The sequence below is a fragment of the Nanorana parkeri genome, unplaced genomic scaffold, assembly GCF_000935625.1.
Source record: "Nanorana parkeri isolate BGI_ZX_2015 unplaced genomic scaffold, ASM93562v1 scaffold356, whole genome shotgun sequence".
Classification (NCBI taxonomy): Eukaryota; Metazoa; Chordata; class Amphibia; order Anura; family Dicroglossidae; genus Nanorana; species Nanorana parkeri.
Genome location: NW_017306624.1, coordinates 699,608 through 718,974, shown reverse-complemented (window position 1 = coordinate 718,974; position 19,367 = coordinate 699,608). Strand labels below are relative to the sequence as shown.

Genomic DNA, 19,367 nt, shown 5'->3' with positions numbered 1-19,367 from the left:
ATCTGGGGAAGAGATAGAAACAAATATATGTTTTGCAACAATTAGTTCACCAGCCCACCGTTGCAATAAAATACTTGATCAAATACTTATTATTATAAGATATACGATATAATATTATATTATATATTATTATATATTGAACAAATTACTTATTAATATATTATTATTATTCAGACACAGTTTTTCATTCACACCCATCCATCAAAATATTAAATTGTAGGTTTCCACACTAAGGGCCGGTTCACCCCATTTTCCAGACCAGATCTGGACCAGCATTTTTTAGATTTCACCGCAATTTTGCCACATTCCAGAGCAATTTTTTATTTTAGCTTAAAATGGGCTTTCGGGTGTGTTCCAGTCAATTTCAGTGCATTCGTATGCATTTTCTGATGCGTTTCTATGCAGTGCAGTGCATTCCAGATGAGACAAGCAGTAATTTTCTGGTCTGGTCCGGAACGGACTGCGCTGGTGTGAACAGAGGCCAGAAATAGCATAGGGATAAAATAGGATGCATTTTGGGTCCGGAAAAAATCTGGTCTGGAGATGATCTGGATGTAGTGTGAATGGGCCCTAATTTGTGATTTGCTCCATCGGGGCTCAGGCACCCTTCTCCTTCACTGCCAGGTGTGCCCACAGTTACAATGGCTGCTGGTGTTCTGCCCCCACCTTCTCCTACTATGTTGAAGTCACACTCAGCTCTCTGCATCCACATTCACTTCCGCTGCAAGTGCTAAGTTAGCAGTGCTGAGCGCTGATTTACAGCACAGTGTTCAGTGGCGGTTTGCTACGCTCCTCAGCCTATTGCCATCCCTTGCATAGCAGTACTCACAGCGGGAGAGGGAGGGGCAGCACTAGCTGCCAATCAGAGCTCTGTTGTTTTGCACTGTGCTAACAGAATGAAAGAGCATAAAAGGTGAGTTCATGGGTGTGCTGCTGTTCCTTCATTGTCCAACCACAGGCTGGGTTGCTTTTGGACGAACTGTGTTGTTTAACTCCATTGTAGTGTGCTGGGAGGTCCAGGGTTTAGCAGGAGGATTTGAGGGGATGAGGGGAGCTCTGGGGCTGAGTTGCTCCCACACTCTCGGTGTACTCAGTTCAGACCTCTAGTAGAGCACCTGACAGGGAACGAAGGCATTCTTCTGGTCATGTTTGCCACTCTTGGCAATCAGCAGGCAGCCGGAGAACTGAGCCTGGCACCCAGAGAGTCTAAGCTAAAAGGTGACATTCCGGGTTCCAGCAGTGGTTCACTGCTGGAACCCGGAATGTTCTATAGGAGCTGCTGATGATGACCCTATAGAGATTGGGGTCCCCGGATCCAGATTACAGGTGTGGGTCAATAGTAGGGGAGTATAAAAGAAGACTGGAGCAAGCACAGAATCATAGCTGAATTAATGATATGTAGAATATTTATGTACAATTAATCATTGAAATAAGAAATGAATACAATGAGAGCAATGACCAATATACGAATTGATAATCATGATCTTTGTGTGGGCTCCAGGGAGGTTATTTATGTTATATACATCTATTTATGATTTTTATCTGGATGAATTTTAATATATATGTATTGATATTAGGAATTTAGTGTATTAAAATGAAATTTTATTATATCTAAGAATCTACTGACCTTATTTTTGGATCAATTCCCCGGTATTCTCTAGCGGTCACCGAAAAGCCCCTTTCTTTCTCTTTCCCCTTTTTTTGATATATAGAGTATAAAACAAGGCCACCTGTTGCAGCAGGACCAAAAGATATGCTGCATTGTCTATAGGTACCCAACTAGACCCAAAGGAAGGCAAGGCCTTGCTTACTCACAAACCGAGGTAGTTGGTACTGATAAGAGTTATAAGTGGCCAGAGGTGATCAAGACACTAAGGGCGGTCATTGGAACATTCCTGGAGACCGATGTGCTTCATAGCAGCAGTAGAAAGTACTTAAACTGAAAGGTGCAAAAGGAGTGCGTGCACGTACTCAGCTAACAGTATTCTCAGACACAGAGGCGTAACCTCAGGGCCCCGGAGCAAGAAACCATTAAGGGCATCCCGCCCCCCCCAAAAACACATGATTTTGACACCTTTTCTTTTCTCAAACCGGTTTGAAAGGGTTTCTTTTTTCTTACGTTTTTGCATATATCTACTGCTTGGTAGCCGTACATGTATGCAACAACACCTGAGGGTTTAATAACACTTTAAAGCATTTTATTAATTTTTGGTTGGAAAACAAATGACACTGCATGAGAATGACACTCTGCACATATACAACAATCAGTGCCTACCTGGACCTGCTCCAGCCCTCGTCAGGTCCCTGCTGGGAATTGGAGTTCCCTGACAGGCCACACCCCCGCTGCATCTTCTATTCTTCACCGCAAAAAACACAGCGGGCAGCGTGAGTAGCTGCGGGCGTCGGGCAGCTGCGGGCCCTCCTCTTCTCTCTGGGCCCCCTCCCCCGAACTGGCGGAACACCAGGTCCCGGTCGCAAGTGCGACTGCTGCGACCCTGGTGGTTCCGCCAGTGCTCAGACATGACTGTCATCTCAGTAAAAAAAAAAAGGAAATTTAAAATGCCACCCAATGGTCAAAACTGTCAGGTAGATACTGTTAATAAGTTTAGCTGTTTAGACCACAGTAAATACTTTGTGAGACACTGGGTCACACCAAAAGGATGTGCCACAGTGCTGTCACTGGGAAAGTGCTCTGTGGGTTACTAATGCAGTACACAAAGGACTGAGAAGTATCATAAAGCAGAGTTTATTACGCAAGGGTGACAGAGTAGGATGTTAACCACAGAGCTTCCCTCAGAGTGAGACTGCAGAGACTGGGTCACAACAGAAACTGTGCCAATGCTCTAGACTTGGAGCTGCTCTTCAACTAAGTGACACAGTATACAAAGGTCTGGAACATGCTACCATGAAGAGCTTAGTGTCCAAAGGTGGCCTACCAGGTTAGCTTTGTTACAAGCTTTGTTATCAAAGGGTTATTGATGTTGAAATTGATGGCAAATCTAGATGATCAGAGGAAGTGTCACATCCATCTGTTAATTTAAAATCGTATATGATCGATCACCATCACTGGAATCATTTTTTTGGGGGGTAATGTCCTTAAACAGTTTTTAGGCAAGCCAGTAGAACAAATCACGTTTCTATTCTTCCCATTCCCCTGTGCTTGCCAAATGTATCAAATCAATGAAAGTTCACCACATGTTTTCTGAATGCTTTTTGGCTCGTGTCTGTTGAGTACTACAGCCAACCTTTCTAACACGTCCGAAATGTAGACAAAACAGGCCTGAAACTCAAACTAGAACAGTGGGTGTTTCATAAGCGGTTTACTCTTAATGCCCATGTGAATTTAACCTTAAAGTGACTGATGACCTGAATCTAAAATTGATATGATTGACATTCACATAATCAAAAGCCTCCTGTGTCGCTCTATCGTTACAGCAGCAAGTGCTGTTGTGATCAAGGGCAAGATGTATGGACTCATTGAAATACACTTTCCAAGAGTCTGGATGGGAAATGCTGGACCCCAAAACTAGTGGCTAGAAACTGCAGCTATCTCCCAGAAAACAACCCTAGAGCATTCAAGTGTGCATGTTTCATATATACTGCAATCATACAGAGAATCTTTTTTTTTTTTTTTAATTTTCTTTCACCACAAGGTATTGAGATTACTGCATGGAATTCAGTCTCCCCTTCCAAGATTTATCTGCACTGCCCTTGTCATGTTTTCACAGCAAGTAAACGAAACCATTTCACTCCCCAGAAAATCTGAAGAGGTTAAAATAATGTAAACAGTGCTTCCTGAACATGTTTAGCTTGCAGTTTTCTGAATTCTGGGACTTCAATTTTTTTTTGCATCCAGTTAACAGAGGAAATTGATGTTAATCAGTTGTAGCTAGAACGTGAGCCTAAGGCCATTAAAGGGAAAATCCCATTAATAGCTCAAGCAGATGTTAGTAACTTATTGCTGAACGTGGCCAAACAGTTGAGGGCTGTCTAGATGGCAATGTCCAGCAGAAAAGAAAACATGAAACCTTAGGGGTTTTTCAAGATGGAGAGAATATGAACTACTAGATCATCATGAGTCACAGAATCTAGTAATAGATTTTCACCTGACAACATACAAGCAAGCTTATGGGAGACTATACTTAGAGCAGCATTTAGGACCATTAGCATCAGGCCCTCCACAGCCTCATAGTTGCCAACATTTCAAAACAATTCCAGGGACACCTTTTGTTTGCTGGGCATCCAGCAAGTTTTGTAGGCAGAGAATGTAATTTAATTAGGGGCATGGTTCTACAAGAGGCATACTGTTAACCTTGTGCTATACTTTAGTTACACATATAAGGGAGATGTAGCCATAGGGCTAAAAAAATAAACAAAAACCACTAGTAGTAACAGTAAGTACCTACTGTTGGGTATCGGCCTCATTCACACAGGCTTGCTCATCTGTATTGGCTCCACACTCACGCAGCGATCTGCTCCGCACTTAGATGTAGGCACCCGGTCCTGCATGGATGTGCAGGTTGGCGTGGAGTCATGTGCAGCTGGGGTCTTCTCATAGTGATGTACAGGTGGGTGCACGCAATTAGATGACCTAGCATTGCTATCCCCTCTACACCCCCTAAAACCCATTATCCTACACATTTGAGGTACCCTCAGTAATGTTACCCTCTCTACACCCTAGGTACCCCCAGCATTGAGAGCGGTAGAGGCCTGAACATGGAGCTGCAGCAGTTAGCAAGAGGGGACACATCCTCTGAACCTTGCCCACTGATCCAGTACAACACAAAGCTGAATCTGTACACTACAAAATACTATCAGTCCCAGAAATCTGATCCCTGGACAATTGACTAAGAAGTGTGACTGCCCCGACAACTCTGGGAAAGTTGGCAAGTATGTCATGGATGCTAAGCATTTTGAAGAATGTCCTCTGCCGATAAGGAGCATAGGGACCCTTGAAATGCTTTTACTTACCTTTCATTCACTCCCCAATGCACTGGTCCACCTCCGGAGCATGTGACACACTTAACACTTTCCCTACCTCTGCACAACACAGTGATTGGTACCTAAGTTCCCTATCACTTGTCCCAAGCACTGTCATATGGAAAATCTTATATGGGAATTTTAAGGTAGGGCAATGGATCACGTTAACTCTGGAGAGTAGGTAAGGCAAGCAAATGCTCCTAAAGGGTAACTCACAACGCCCTTCCCACTCCCTTAATTTCCGCTGCACTTATCTGCTGCAAATACCATCAACCACCACGCCAGCCAGTGCAATGGTCAAGACACTTGAAAACTTCACTACACAGTCCCAGAGATTGTAGCATAATGCTCACAACTACTATCAGTAACAGGTCAGCACATTCAAATGATTGTGCTGACCAATGCCAGGAGGTGGATACAAAACCAGTCACCATACACAGTGACTGGTCTTTTTGGTTTTATAGGAATCTCCTGCAGAGGAAACACCCCTACTGTTTCACATACAACCGATCAGCGGCTCTATAGCCGCCGATCGGTTGTATGGTGTGAATTTCGTAGACACCAGTTGCCCCCCCTTGCCTACTCTGTAGAAAGATTGGATTTAGAAATACATTACCATATTGATGAGATCTACATCAATCAGATCTATATTTCTTAAACAATTCAAAGACTATGCTTTTTAAAAAATATTTAAAAATAAAGATCTTATGTAGCATTGCTCACGCACACACTTTGATTTCAGAGCCATGAATGAAACTAGTCCAGTTACATGGGTAAGCAACTGTGTATAAGCACTAAAGAATGCACATTAAAAAGGCAGGTATATAATTTAAGGGCACAATGGAGCATATGCGCCACTACAAAAACACCATAACTAATCTTCCCAAGGAAAGAGCTGTATTACACACATTAGGTAAATGCAGCACAAGTGCTGTCTTACAGAACTAGGACTTCATAGCACAACCTTTCCCCACTGGATCTTTAATTTTACATTCTAAAAGAATCCAAACAAGGAGGAATGCCAATATGTGAAAGGTAGGCTGGCTCAAATCTGGAATCCTGACAGGGAGCTCTTGCCACTGGAGCCCAAAGGATATATAAAAATCCAGTAAATTAAATATTCAGGGTTGGGTCAACACTTTAATGGGTGGTGCTGGCTTGCCATCATCACATTATCTTAATATTCCTCAGGTTTCAGTTTTGTGTTGTAGGTTAAAGTGGAAGCACATGTCCAAGTGCTATGGGCAGCAGTTCTGATCGATCCTAGTTATTGGCTTGAGCTCAAAAACTGCATTTAAGGAATACTATACTTTCCCTCCAAACAATGTAGGAAAGTATTCACCTTGAGCATTTCTATTCCCAAAAATTATGGTTGCAAACGGGACATTTAAAACTAAACTCTGGGATCAAAAAATTTCACATACATAGATTCCTTAATAAGCACCAAGGATATAAATCCCTTTTTGTGTGAACCAAATGCCTTTGCAGACCCGGATAATACCTTTTAAATGTGGGACACAGAAGTTCCCACCCATTACAGGCTACCTGCAGAAAACTAGACGTGGTGTCGCGCAGATACAAGTCACGCTGCAAAAAGAAAATGCAATAGTGACTGGTCTTTACTACAGGAAGCCCCTGCAAAGAGGCAAAGATCCATGAAGAATTAATGCACAGATCTGGAAGAAACACACAAAGCATGCCAAGATTCAAGAATACACGTCTCTTAATTGGCATTCAGCTTTAAACCACACTTATCACACGCAAAACACAGCAGTCTAAGAACACAAGCACACCAACATCCCATGAGCAGAAATCTGCCCAGACTAAAAGCAGACCGAAATCTAACTACAAATGATCCTTCGTTATATAGAGCATTTTCAAAATTAGTTTAAAATATATATATAAAATCTCATAAATGTAAAAATTAATTTAAAAAAAAAAAAAAACTGTGTGTGTGAACTGGCTTTTTTAAATATACTTTTTTATTTTGTATATATTTTCATATACATGTTTCAGCTTTATTCAGCTAAGACCACAACAAAACACTGGAAACTGGAGTAAAGAGAACTTGGGACATTCTTGGCCCTGTAAACAGATTGAGCACTAAAATACACCAGTAAAAGTCAAAGTTTGGGGATACACCTTTCCAATAAAACACCCACACAGTGACAAGAATGAGACTTTAATTGGTTTTAAGTGGAGTTTATAACACTAAGATAAAAGGGATGTTAACACATACAATAACAAATGGACATGTGAATTTGTATGAGGCATTATCCTGTACATGTAATTTGTTGTATATTCTCAGTGCATAGCATTACACACAGAGCCACTTTAGACTACAATTCCTTAGAGAATAATTGAGACAATTAAGTACTAGATAAAAAGGATATATGTCCACGTCCGCATCATTGGTGACTCCCTAAGTTAGTGCAATCAGTTTGTCCATGCCAAGTCTTCACTCCTGGCAATGTCAGTAAGGCAACAAATGAGCTAAACCATTGTTAAATCATGAGGCCATATAGAATGTCCAAAAAATTCCCAGAGTGGATAATTTACCCTTTGGAGGATGAAGTGCCACCTGGACATCACTATATGCTGTTGTGATAGCACAAATTCTTTCAGAGTTAAGTTAAGGAGACCTCTGGAATTCTGTCTACGCTTGGTTTTACGGTTTGTAAGCCCTCATGTTTGCAAAGTGCTTTAAAAATCATTAGGCAGCTGTGTTGCAAAACATCCTGGAGAGCATATCTAGTGCATATCAAACTGAGTTTTCAAATTGAATTGTGCTTAGTCTTGATGTGATCCACCGCCACTAACTCAGAATTGTCGTTTGCCATAATGTGCCAAGATACAGACTTGGGGAGGGGAACAGACCTCACATATAAAAATAGAAGGGAAAGGCAGACGTATGGTCTATAGCAAATAATTTGATAATGGCTTTCACTTTCTAGTGACCTCCCGGCCCCCAAAATAAAAAAAAATATACAGCAAGGATCTAGTAACTACGGGCAAGGCGGTTTCTCCTCACAATTTTTATGCAAGAAGCCCACTCATAATATAGTGCAGCCGAGTCCCATTATTCAAGTAACATTCTGGTTGGTAGACAAGCGATAGCCTTAAGGGATACAACAACACTGTTGAAAATGTGTCAGCCTATTATATCTGAACAAGGGGGATACACATCTTAAGATAGAAACTGAAGCTGCCAAAAGTCCCCATTTTATTTGTAAATGAAGACTGCATATGGTATCAAGTATAATAAACACACATACTATAACCACAAACTGGAAAGCTTAAATGCTGCATTGAAGGGAGGAGAAATCACTGAGAAAAATGACCACTTGGGAAGGGACGCATATTAAAAGAAAAAAGTTGTATATATAAAAGTGTGCATTTGTAAAACACACAGATTCCACCGACATACTAAAGGCAGAGATGTGAAAAAAAGCTGCAGCCAAGGTCACCCACACAGCAAACCCAGTCTGTCCATCCAAGGAAAAAACTGGAATTTGAAACGGTCGTAGGCCACAAACAAGTGCTTGGTCTCGTCTTTATAAATCAAAGTGGAACAAGAGGCTCCTGGTTCTAGAGTAGACCCTCATTTCTATGCACATGAAAGGTTGAAAACTCAGCCCTCCATCCTTAGAACTATATTCTGATAGTCATGAATAACGCTGGTTTCTTAATCTAAATGGGGGAAAAAAAAAATCCTTCCCGATATTTCATTTTGAATTACAGCTTACGGTAAGTAGGTCATAGTATAAATAAACTATATCAAATGGGATTTTACACTGTCATGAAATGTAATTTCACAAAATAAATTTGTAGCATTTGAACTGGAGCTTGAAAGTGTGAGACTGAAAATTGATTTGAAAAAAAAAATGTTTAATTTTTTCATGCAGTTTGGGGGGGGGGGGGGGAAAAAAGCCGCATTAAAAGTGGAATTCCGGACCACAATACCTGTGATGAGTGGCACTGCCAGTTCAAAGACCTAATATTGTAATAGATAGATAGCAATCAAACTACATCGAGTATCTGGGACTTAAATTTGATATATACCATCTTATATCTGTGCAGTGTTGAAACTTTTAAAGCAACACTGTCTTCATAACCATGTGTAATGTAAATAAAAACAAAAAAAAACAAATATATATCTATATAAAAAAAAAGACATTGAAGCTACTAAACATTCTTCAAGTAAAATTCCCTAACAGTTAATGACATAAAAAGTGTGCAAAACTGCAAAACTCATTGTAATAGAATGTGTACGATCAAAAAGGGTGGATTTGCCGACAGCTATGCAATTAAATAAATGCATGACTCTTTGTATAGATCTGTTAGAACTGAACGTGGATATTTTCTGTGCACTGTTAAAATAGTTCAGATTTGATTGGGGAGGGGGGACGACACATAGCAGAAACTTGCAGGCAGCACTTGAAGCATTCACAGCAGTTATATGACTGGAAAAAAAAAAAGAATGCAATAATTCGATCTTTAGGATTAACCATTATGAGCCAAAGTCGTCTTTAAGCATACCGGAGCTGATGTATAAAAACTGGAAAATCACATGGATGTGTGTCCACAACAACTAAATGCTTGCCATCATTTTCAAAGTGGCATTAGAAAAATTATAGCTGGAATTTGGCTACTACGGCCAACACCTCCACTGGCAATAGCGTTCATAAAAGGAGCTTGAAAGTTCTTTGAAAGAATCCTCTGGCGTGCACATGGTTAAAATTTACAGGAAATTATAAAAATGGGATGGAACCATCATTGCAACTGATAGGAGGAAAGGATGCAGAATTGCAGAAACTAAAATCATGACTAGTTTACTTCTTCGAAATAAAATTGGTAAAATGTCCCCATGGGCAGCTAAGCTTAAACATTGGTTTAGGAGGACATTTGAGACCCTGCTAACTTGTGGGAGATCTTCACCTGTGGGCCCTCTCGTGATGGTCTGGATGGTTCAATCCTGTACCTCTATAAAGAACCGCTCCCTACAGCTGCCTTTTCTAGCACCATTATGCAAAATAAAATTTAAATTAAAAAAAATGCACAAACAAAAGCAGCGACAGTGGACAATTCCTTATATGTTCAGGATTACCGCAGCACGCAAAACAAAGAGAAAAGGAGCATGTAAAAAGCTTGAGATGGTACATGAATCCAGCTGGTAAGAGATTCAGCTTTAAATATGAGACTCTCCACCGCATTTAATACACATAAGTACATGGAAATAACCCTTGAACATTCCATAGCCAATTGAAAAAATATTAACTGTTGCCAAACTGGCTGCGAAGAGGCAGGAGGTGAACGTAGTATTTCACAAAAGCACATTATAAACTTCACTTGGTGACAAAACAAAAAAAAGAAAAAAGGGGGGGGGTCCTATGTGTACACAGCTCCACTTTTGGGAAGGGGGGGGGGATTAAACAGAAAACAAACATAAAAAAAACTGGAATAAAATGGGAAAGTGCCATCTTTATTTATCCTAATTAAGATTTAAATGTCCTTTTGACACGAAAAGGATATTTACATAACATTGTTACGTAAGCTTTTCTTCTTTTTTTTGTACTTTGCTTTTTCCTCTTTTTTTTTCTCTCCCTTTTCCTCATTCCATTGGACAACAGTGCCAAAACCCTGCTGGGCAAAAAATATTGGTCAAGGAAAAAAAAAATAATAACATTGCTCCTATAACTGGTAGTCTGACAAGGCAATTTGCCATTTAAAAAGGTCCTTTATCAGTTTATTCAAGTTTGTCTTTCTGTGGTTTTAATTCCCTCGATTAAAAAAAAAACAAAAACAAAAAAACAATTTCAGACTTTTGTAATCTGTGTAATCTGATCTTCATCAAAAGGTTCATTCTCTGGGTCAGAGTCAGTGGTGTCAGAGTATCGATAATGATCAGGTTCATTGTCACTAACATCCGGTGTTACTGAAGTTGAGCTGCTTGCTTCTGAATTTGAAGATTCTTCTACGGTTTTAGTGAAAAATAGCTTTACCTAAAGACCAAGACAAAGCAGAATCAACACATGAAGCAAATGAACAGTTTATCAGCATTAACAAATATCAGGGAAGCAAACTTGTCATTTCTGCACTTAAACTGTATTTAAAGCAACAATCCTTCAGGGTTTTTTTGTTTTGTTTTGTTCTTCTTTATGGGGTCCAGACTTGCTAAAAAAAACAAAAAAAAACTTTTTCTTTCAATGTCCTCGTTTTCTAGTGGTATCTAGACCGCTAGCGCCACTCCCCCTGTACGGATGCCTCAATCAGCTAGCCGACTGCTGTGAAGGCACCCGCAAGTGCACAGTAAAGGCCGTGCGTGCCCGCACCTAGCTGTGTGCGTCCATAGACCCACATAGCGTGCAGCTGGCCACACCCCCACCCTTGCCATCACAGCTTCACTGACGCAGAGGAGCCTATGGTTCCTCTGCCCTGTGTGGGAGGGAGACAGGGTTTAAAAAAAAAAAAAGAGCTGGGTGCGTTTCGCCCTCATGCATGGTTTTCGTATATAAAGGAATGGCCTTCTTTGGATACATAGTTAACAGATTTTCTTCTTTCTCCATGACTGTACTAGAAACAAAGTATCTGGTTACTATAGACTAGGGGTAGGCAACCTCGGCACTCCAGCTGTGGTTGAACTACAAGTCCCATGAGGCATTGCAAGACTGACAGCCACGGCTCCTAGAGGCAGAGGCATCATGGGATTTGTTGTTTCACAACAGCTGAAGTGCCGAGGTTGCCTACCCCTTCAGATGACAATTAAAGTTACAACAACTTTTCTATGAAGCCCTATATATGTTTTACCCATGTTATCTTTGAGATTTGATTATCGTTCCTGCGTGTATTTTGCCTTCACAGACGCTTAAACATGACATAGATGAGTCCTACATGAGAAACTCCAGACAACAAGTAATAGCAATCAGTCGACTACTACTGCTATCCAGCACACAGCAGCTGTGCTAAAACCAGAAGATTTTCTCAATTAACCTTCATCTGAGGTCTCCATAAACCACGCACAAACCAACTCACAGGGTGTGTAGGAGGGCAGGTAAGAATGTACTTCCTGAAGAATGTGCAGCGTAACACCCTCTCACATTGCTTCCTTCATCACCAAGTACATTCATACGTTCAAGGCGGTTTATATGCGACTGGTGACCAACATCCTGGTGCTGACTTCGTAAATTGGGATTTATGTATGAGAAGGGCGAGAGGCGGCAGTAGGCTCCACATTCAAAAGCTGCTGCGTCTCCAGATAACCAATAAAAAGCAGCGGGTGTCCTGGCAAATGAAAGCCTGGATGAAAAACTGGAACACCAAAGCAGATGGGCTGTGCTTGTTTGTGGCCATTCCACGGATGAAGTTTCCATTTTGGCTGAAGTGTTTTATGCACATTACACAGGCAGGAAAACTCAAGTGCATCACAACATGAACAAATGGCCACCTACCTTAAAAATACCCCTTTACTACAGGCAAAGCCCTACAATGCCAACATGGGTCAGGTCATTCAAACACTGCTCTCCATTGCCCAGGAAATGTGTGCTGCAGAGAATGAATTACAATGCCAGAATCACAGGAAAAGTTGGATATCGTCTACCAGCAACACACAACTGCAAGTGATGTCATTTCACATCAACTTGTTCAGGGCTGGTAGTCGTATCAACCACTATACTACTGACTCATATGTTGTGTTATCAAAGTGAAGGGTACAAGTGAACAATTGTGACTTACTTTGAAGTTTGGTGAGAAGTATCTGTTGGCCTTGTCCTTGTTAGCTTTATCTAGGTCGTTCTTTGTTAATGCGAGAGCGAGATATTCCTTGTCATTATCTGAACGTTCCGTGCTTTTGATACCATCAAGTTCCTGCTCTCCAAGTAATGTTCCATTCTCTACTTTGTCTAAATACTCTTCGGGACCAGGTATGAAGAACGTATTTATCCAAAAATGAAACATTTTTTCCTATAAGAGAAAGACATCACTTTTAGCAAAACTAAGAAAGAGAGTGGGAGAGCAAAAAAAATAAAGAAAAAGTGGAGCGTGCAAAGATAAAAGTGAGATTACCATTCAATAAAGATATATATCCATTAACACCCGACCTGAGAAGATCGGCCTAGAGAGAAAGGTAGCAGTTGTCTAATCACTTTTGTATCTACACATCGTAATTTCCACTTGCCCTGCTTTCCAATTACATAATGCAGAGTTAAAACACATTGGGGGGGGGATATTATCAAATCTGGAGCAGTTGCCTATGACAACCAATCGGCTACTATTTGCTTGTTCAGTTAAAGTGACATTAAACCCTCAGATTTTTTAACATAAACCAATACTGTAATGTGTGCCTTACTGTAATCCATGGTAGTTTCCCTTCTCTTTGATGCTCTTTTAAATCTGTATCTGTTCTCATGCTTGGAGAGAACTTCCCTTTTCAGCTCAGGGCCTCTTCCTGTAGTGCTGGCTCAGGTTACAGCCTATACACAGACATCGTGTGAGACAAGGCAGTCTGCTGAAAAGGGAAGTTCTCTCCAAGCATGAGAGCAGATACAGATTTAAAAAGGAAGAGCATCAAAGAGAAGGGAAACAACCATGGATTACAGTAAGGCGCACATTACACTATTGTTTTATGTTAAAAAATCTGAGGGTTTAATGTCACTTTAAGGTTTAAAAATGAAAGATGGAAGTGGATTGGTTCACATGCACCGCTGCTCCACATTCTGATAAATTCCCCCATTGTGTGTAGCATGCTTGCTGAAGTGACAGTCAGGGAGCAGTACTAATACACTGCACACAACTGTCGGAGGGAATATTTTGGAATTAAACCATCAGGAGCAGCTTGAAAGAAGAATCTTTGAAAACTAAGACTAAATCCACCTGAGCTAGAGAGATGCTACCGCCTCCATACATCAAGCTAAACTTTGCTTTACGTGTCCTCCAATATACTCCAATGGAGTCGGGCTCATTTATAATGGAAGGTGTCATTGATCATATGGAAAACATGTGGAGGCTGCAGTGTCTTACAAGGTTCTCTCTGCATTCTGCTGAACAGTTCACATGAAATACAACCACTGAGCATAATGTGTACTCTACATGGCCCACCACCAAAGTAGTGTCACCATTTCTTAACCCCTTCATGACTGAGGCCTTTTTTTCATTTTTTGCACCCATGTTATATTCCACATTTTAGGCCTGAAAATTACTTAAAACCCCCAAACATTATATATTTTCTGAATGCCAAGACCCTATACAATATAATGGTGGTAGTTGCAAATTTTTATGTTGCGCAATATTAGCGCAACTCCTTATTAAACCCCAACATTTAGTGACAAATTTAATTAAAAGCCCAAAAACACAACAAAATACCCATTTTTTAATTGAAATATAAAAGATTAGGTTACGAGTAAAACGATACCCAACATGCCCAGTTTACAAATTGCGTGCGTCCGTGAAACGGCGAAAAACTGCAGTAGCCCAAAAAAGTCCACAGAAGACGCTTTAAAAGCCCCCACAGGTCATCAATTGAGATACTCCAAAATACTGGCCCTAGAATTATTGCTCTCACTCCGGCGTGCGCGGCGATACCCAACGTGTAGCGCGTTCGTCGTTTTCATACGTAGGCGCACCCGGCACGTGTTTACGTGGCGACGCACATGCTCGCGGGGGCCTTTTAAATTTTTTTAGTATTTGTTGTTGTAAAGCCGACAGTCGGCTCTACAAGTTTAAACAGAGTCCCGGCGGCAAAAGTCGCCGGGAGTCTGTTTAAACAGCCCCGATGCTGGCGATGTACACTCTACGTCGTCAGTCACGAAGGGGTTAAATTACAGCATAGGGGGCAGCTGGGCAAAAGTGGAGTGGAAGCACAAGATGATGCAAGCCATGAACAGTGCTACAGTGCAATTACTGTGACACTGAACTCAGGAGTTAAATCTTACAAATGCGTTCAGGTAATTTAACTATTAACAAAAATGATATCTTGTGTCTCACTCCGCTCTAGAACCTCAAATCTCAGAATTGGTGCTGACACTGTCCTTCCTTCTGGAGGGTGGCTACATTTGTTCCCCATGGTCCCTGTGTGTGTTATAAAGTAGCCACCATTCCAGGTTCACTCTTGTGATGGACTACAAACTCAGGTTTAGTTCACGAATTTGTATTGAGATTGTACATCCCGGGAGTGAGCTCGGAGAGGCATCTACTTTACAACACACAGGGACCATGGGGAAGAAAAGTAGCCACCCTCCAGGAGGAATGACAGTGTCAGCACCAATTCCGAGATGATTTGAGGATCTACAGCCGAGTGATACACAAATAAGATACATTTTTAAGATTTAACTTCTACCTTAAGGTGTCACTTTAACACGCACAGAGGGGGCATGGCCAGTGATGCTACACTTGCAGCAACACTAGATTTCCTGCATAAAAATAATTGCACTTCTATGACAGTCCTAAAAGGTTGTTTGATCATTTCCAGATTCTGCATAAGGCTTGACATGTTTGGTGTCTATCTATCCGACGTGACCCCATCTTTTATATTTTACCAAAAATTGGGGTGATAAATGTTTCGTAACATTTCATAGGGAATGTATGGTACTTTTTTGTTATTCAATAAAAAAATAAAACCCCCAGTGGTGATTAAATACCACCAAAAGAAAGCTCTATCAGTCCCCCAAAAAATGGTATAAAATTCATTTCAGTAAAGCGTTGCATGACGGAATAAATGTCAAAGTACCGCAGCGCTGAATACTGAAAAATGGCCTGGACGGGAAGGGGGTTTAAGCCCCCGGTCTTCAAGTGGTAAAATGTAACCAATGTTTTGTGGCTTTTTTTTTGACAACTGCTTCTATTTATTTTATTTATATTTTCTGTAGAGTAAAAGATTACAGGAAGCCAATATGGAACTCTAAGTCACAAGTCAAAGGTCAATCTGAAGGTAGGGCTGAGCTCCAATTTCACAGCTTGTGCTTCCAAGAAGGAAGTCTGTAAAGCTTCCATCTCCGGTGTACTTGCACCCCAGAAATGTAAGCGATGGAGCGGTCATATATTTTACTTACAGGCAGCGCTGTTCATATTTCTCAGCAGCATAAAACTGCAAATAAAAGCAAAGCTTCAGACATAACATGGTACCACGGCATCCATTGTCGAGTCACACAGGAAGTCCTTTACCAGCTGAGGAATGTGGCAGATTGCAGATGAACTGTGCTGGAGTAATGTCAGGAATGCTGAGCTCTGCTTTTACGCTATAACACAATACTCCATCTTTTACATGTAACATAGAAATTCAGGGGTCAGAGCTCTTTTCTAAAGCCAGAAAATGTTCTGGCCATTGGAAACACCAACCTTTTTCATCATCTTGTTCTGTTTGTGGAAAAACTCAACCTTTATATCTCCACAAACAGGAAGAGCCTGCGGGAAGTCAAAATACATGTACTTCTCCTCACGTCTTGTGGGTCCTGTAGAGGATGTAAATATCTTAACCTTCAGCTGATAGATAACAAACTGGGGATCTAGAGGAGTGGGAAAAAGCACAACGTTAGAACAATTCACTGCGTGCAATGCTTCAAGTGCACACATTCAACTCATCAGATATAATAATTCTGTACTGTGTGTGAGGTTCAGAATTGGATTTTTTATTGCCAGTTGACTCTACAAACCCATGACATTCATACAGCTTGTTTTTGCAGAGATAAAGCACATTTGCGATATCTGGTTATTAGTGATAATGATCATGTCAGTGGAAGAATTGCGCTCAGACTAGATGCGGTTACTGGTGCTGTTCATACCACAATACAGCTGCATTTTTCTCACACAATACTGAACCATATTGCAGCACACCACACTACTGTACAAGGACCTGGAGTGTGGAGTTTGTACACTCAAGTTTAAAGAGCAACTCCAGGCAAAGCTTGTATTAATCCTTGCAGTGGGGCTACCCCTGTACTGCAAGGGTTAACAGCTTGTTTTTGCCTAGGTGCTAAAAAAAAAGTTAAGCACCCCCAAACTGCTGAGTCAGCTCCCTGCTCCTCCAGTCTCTGAAATCTATCTCCTACGCTGCAGCATTGGAATGTTCCAGTGTCTTCATGTCTATACACAGTGTACAGAATGTGATGATTTATGGGACTTTAGATTGCTGCAGAGGAGGGGAGAGAGGCTGGAAGGACTGGTTTAAGGGCCCTGTCACACCATCAAGAGTGTGTTCCAGTGCGTTCGGCCTCTGGAACACACTGGAAGGCAACCCGGCTGGCTCACTGTTTTAGACGGGAAGGGGCGTGGTGGTGCATTGAACTCAATGGCACAGCAGCCACGCTCCACCACCCGCGGTGCAATCTGTCACCCGAACGCGTGGCACATTAGTGCCTGCGTTCCGGTCCAGTGCGATCTGCCAAAAATGCGTGCCACGCGTTCGGATGCCGGCGATTGTCGAGTCACACAGGAAGTGACCCGGCCGGGTTGCCTTCCAGAGGGTGAACGCACTGGAGCGCACTCTTGATGGTGAGACTGGTCTCAAAGAACAAGCTGGCTCTGCAGTTATGGTGAGTATAACTTTCATCACCTAGAAAAAACAAGCAGTGCAGGAGTAGCCCTACTGCAAGGGTAAATAGAAAATGTTGTGCGGAGTTCTTTAACAAAGCACCGGTACACAGCACACCCACTAAAATACTCCGAATTAGCAGATGGCCTTTTGTGAACGGGCCCTAAATCTTGAGGACGTTCTTCAAAATGTGAAAAATCACTGCAACAGAAAAAACAGTCGCCTTTTCCCCACAGAAAAACGAAAACCCAGAAGGCTCCTGATGAGCAAAAGATCTCGCTCTCCCCATCTAAGGCCCGTTCACACTTAGCGATTTATCACGCAGTAATTCTCGCGTTATCGCGGCAATTTACAGCGCGATATCGCTCCCCAATGCTTCTCAATGGGGCAGTCGCGGGTCGTGCGTCGCTACAGCAGGACCCTTTTTGTAGCGGATTTAGCCGCGATTCAAGCTTGCTCAATGCAAGCATTTGCGCAAAATTCAAATTGCGCGACAAAACGCGCGATTTGCGAATCGCGCAGTGTGAATGGGGCCTAAGAGAGATCTGCCCAGCTGTGTGTATTTTAAACCCAGCACTACACATGAAGATTTGCTTAAGAACCTTGTACTAAGGCAAATGTATGCACTTGCCCCAATGGTAAACAAAGGCAACAAGACCAGTTCTGTTTACACAGGAAGAAAGTTGGTGCAGAGAGTGCACTCTGAAGCAGCTTCACTGACCCCTCCTCCAGGTACTAACAGTCACTGCCATTAATTGGCTCTTCTAGTATCCAGTGTCTTAGTCTCACGTGTTTATGGGTGATGTACATACACATTTCACTGAACATTGTGATGGCGACACTCATTTCCTGGTCATGCAACACTTGAAGGAAGCCATGCACCAGATGTTCCATATTCCACTTTTTGTTACATTCAATAGAGGAATCAAAACACTAAAAAGTCCAGCTGAAAATATTTGATGAATATGGTAAACAGGTTTCTGAGCTCCTACTGGTGAGAACTTTGTATCGGATTTACCGCATTAATATAAAAGACAACTTGGAGTGATTCCAGTGAGTGCCGTGATTTCTCTGAATGTGTCAGCCGGCAGAAATGAGACAAACTGACATTTGAAAGTGCTGAAGGGGAAATTCTGACCAACCTGCAGCACTGTTACGTTTTCATTTTTTTTTGTTGTCAAACAAATACAACCACCAGAAATACTGCACATCATCCTCGCCGTTCCTGGCAGTTATATGTATTAAAGCAATGGCATGGATGGATCAAATACATGGATAAGAAAACAACATTCAGCTATGTGCCAATCTGCTATTTCCCCATTAACAAAAACTCAAATCCATTTTATGACATCTGTACACATTTGTGTTAAACTCCATCTTATATCCACATATAGCAGAATTTTAGGCATGATACTTGTACCATTCAGCCCATTTACCATAGATGTAAATACAGACCAAGGGGCACATAAACCAAGCATCTGTAAGAGTGTTTGAAAATGCGTCCAGTAACACATATGAGTTTACACAGTCAGTACATGTGAGGAACACATGAAACTACGGTAGTGATACCGGACTAAAGCTGGCCATGCACTGTGATATTTTCTTCCTTCAACTTGCCGGCTGAAGGAAGAAAATATCAGATTCCTCCATCAACGCTAACCAGGGTCAAAGGATACCCGCCGTTTATATTGTATTCCAACAGCGGCCCCTGGCTGGTGTCAGAATACCTGGACAGAGGTGTCAGCTGATTGGCTGCTAGCTCTGTTCGTATGAAAAGTATCTGACCGGCTCCTTCGATCAGCTGATCCAAGAATGCTGGCCAACAGGAGCGCCCACTGTGCAATCGGGCAGTGTATGGCCAGTTTAA

The 19,367-nt window shown here is 41.7% G+C and overlaps 1 protein-coding gene across 1 annotated transcript in view; it reads right to left on the bottom strand.

Moving 5' to 3' along the window:
• Window positions 1-10,441: 10,441 nt before the first annotated feature.
• The window catches only part of PTEN (phosphatase and tensin homolog), a 65,335-nt gene continuing 56,409 nt past the window's right edge, over window positions 10,442-19,367 (bottom strand). Inside the window, exons 10-12 of the mRNA XM_018558751.1 lie at window positions 16,309-16,475; window positions 12,712-12,939; window positions 10,442-10,982 (exon numbers count right to left, since the gene is read on the bottom strand). Coding sequence (XP_018414253.1) covers window positions 10,797-10,982; window positions 12,712-12,939; window positions 16,309-16,475 — 581 coding nt within the window. The 3' untranslated portion in view covers window positions 10,442-10,796. The remainder of the gene's footprint in view (window positions 10,983-12,711; window positions 12,940-16,308; window positions 16,476-19,367) is intronic.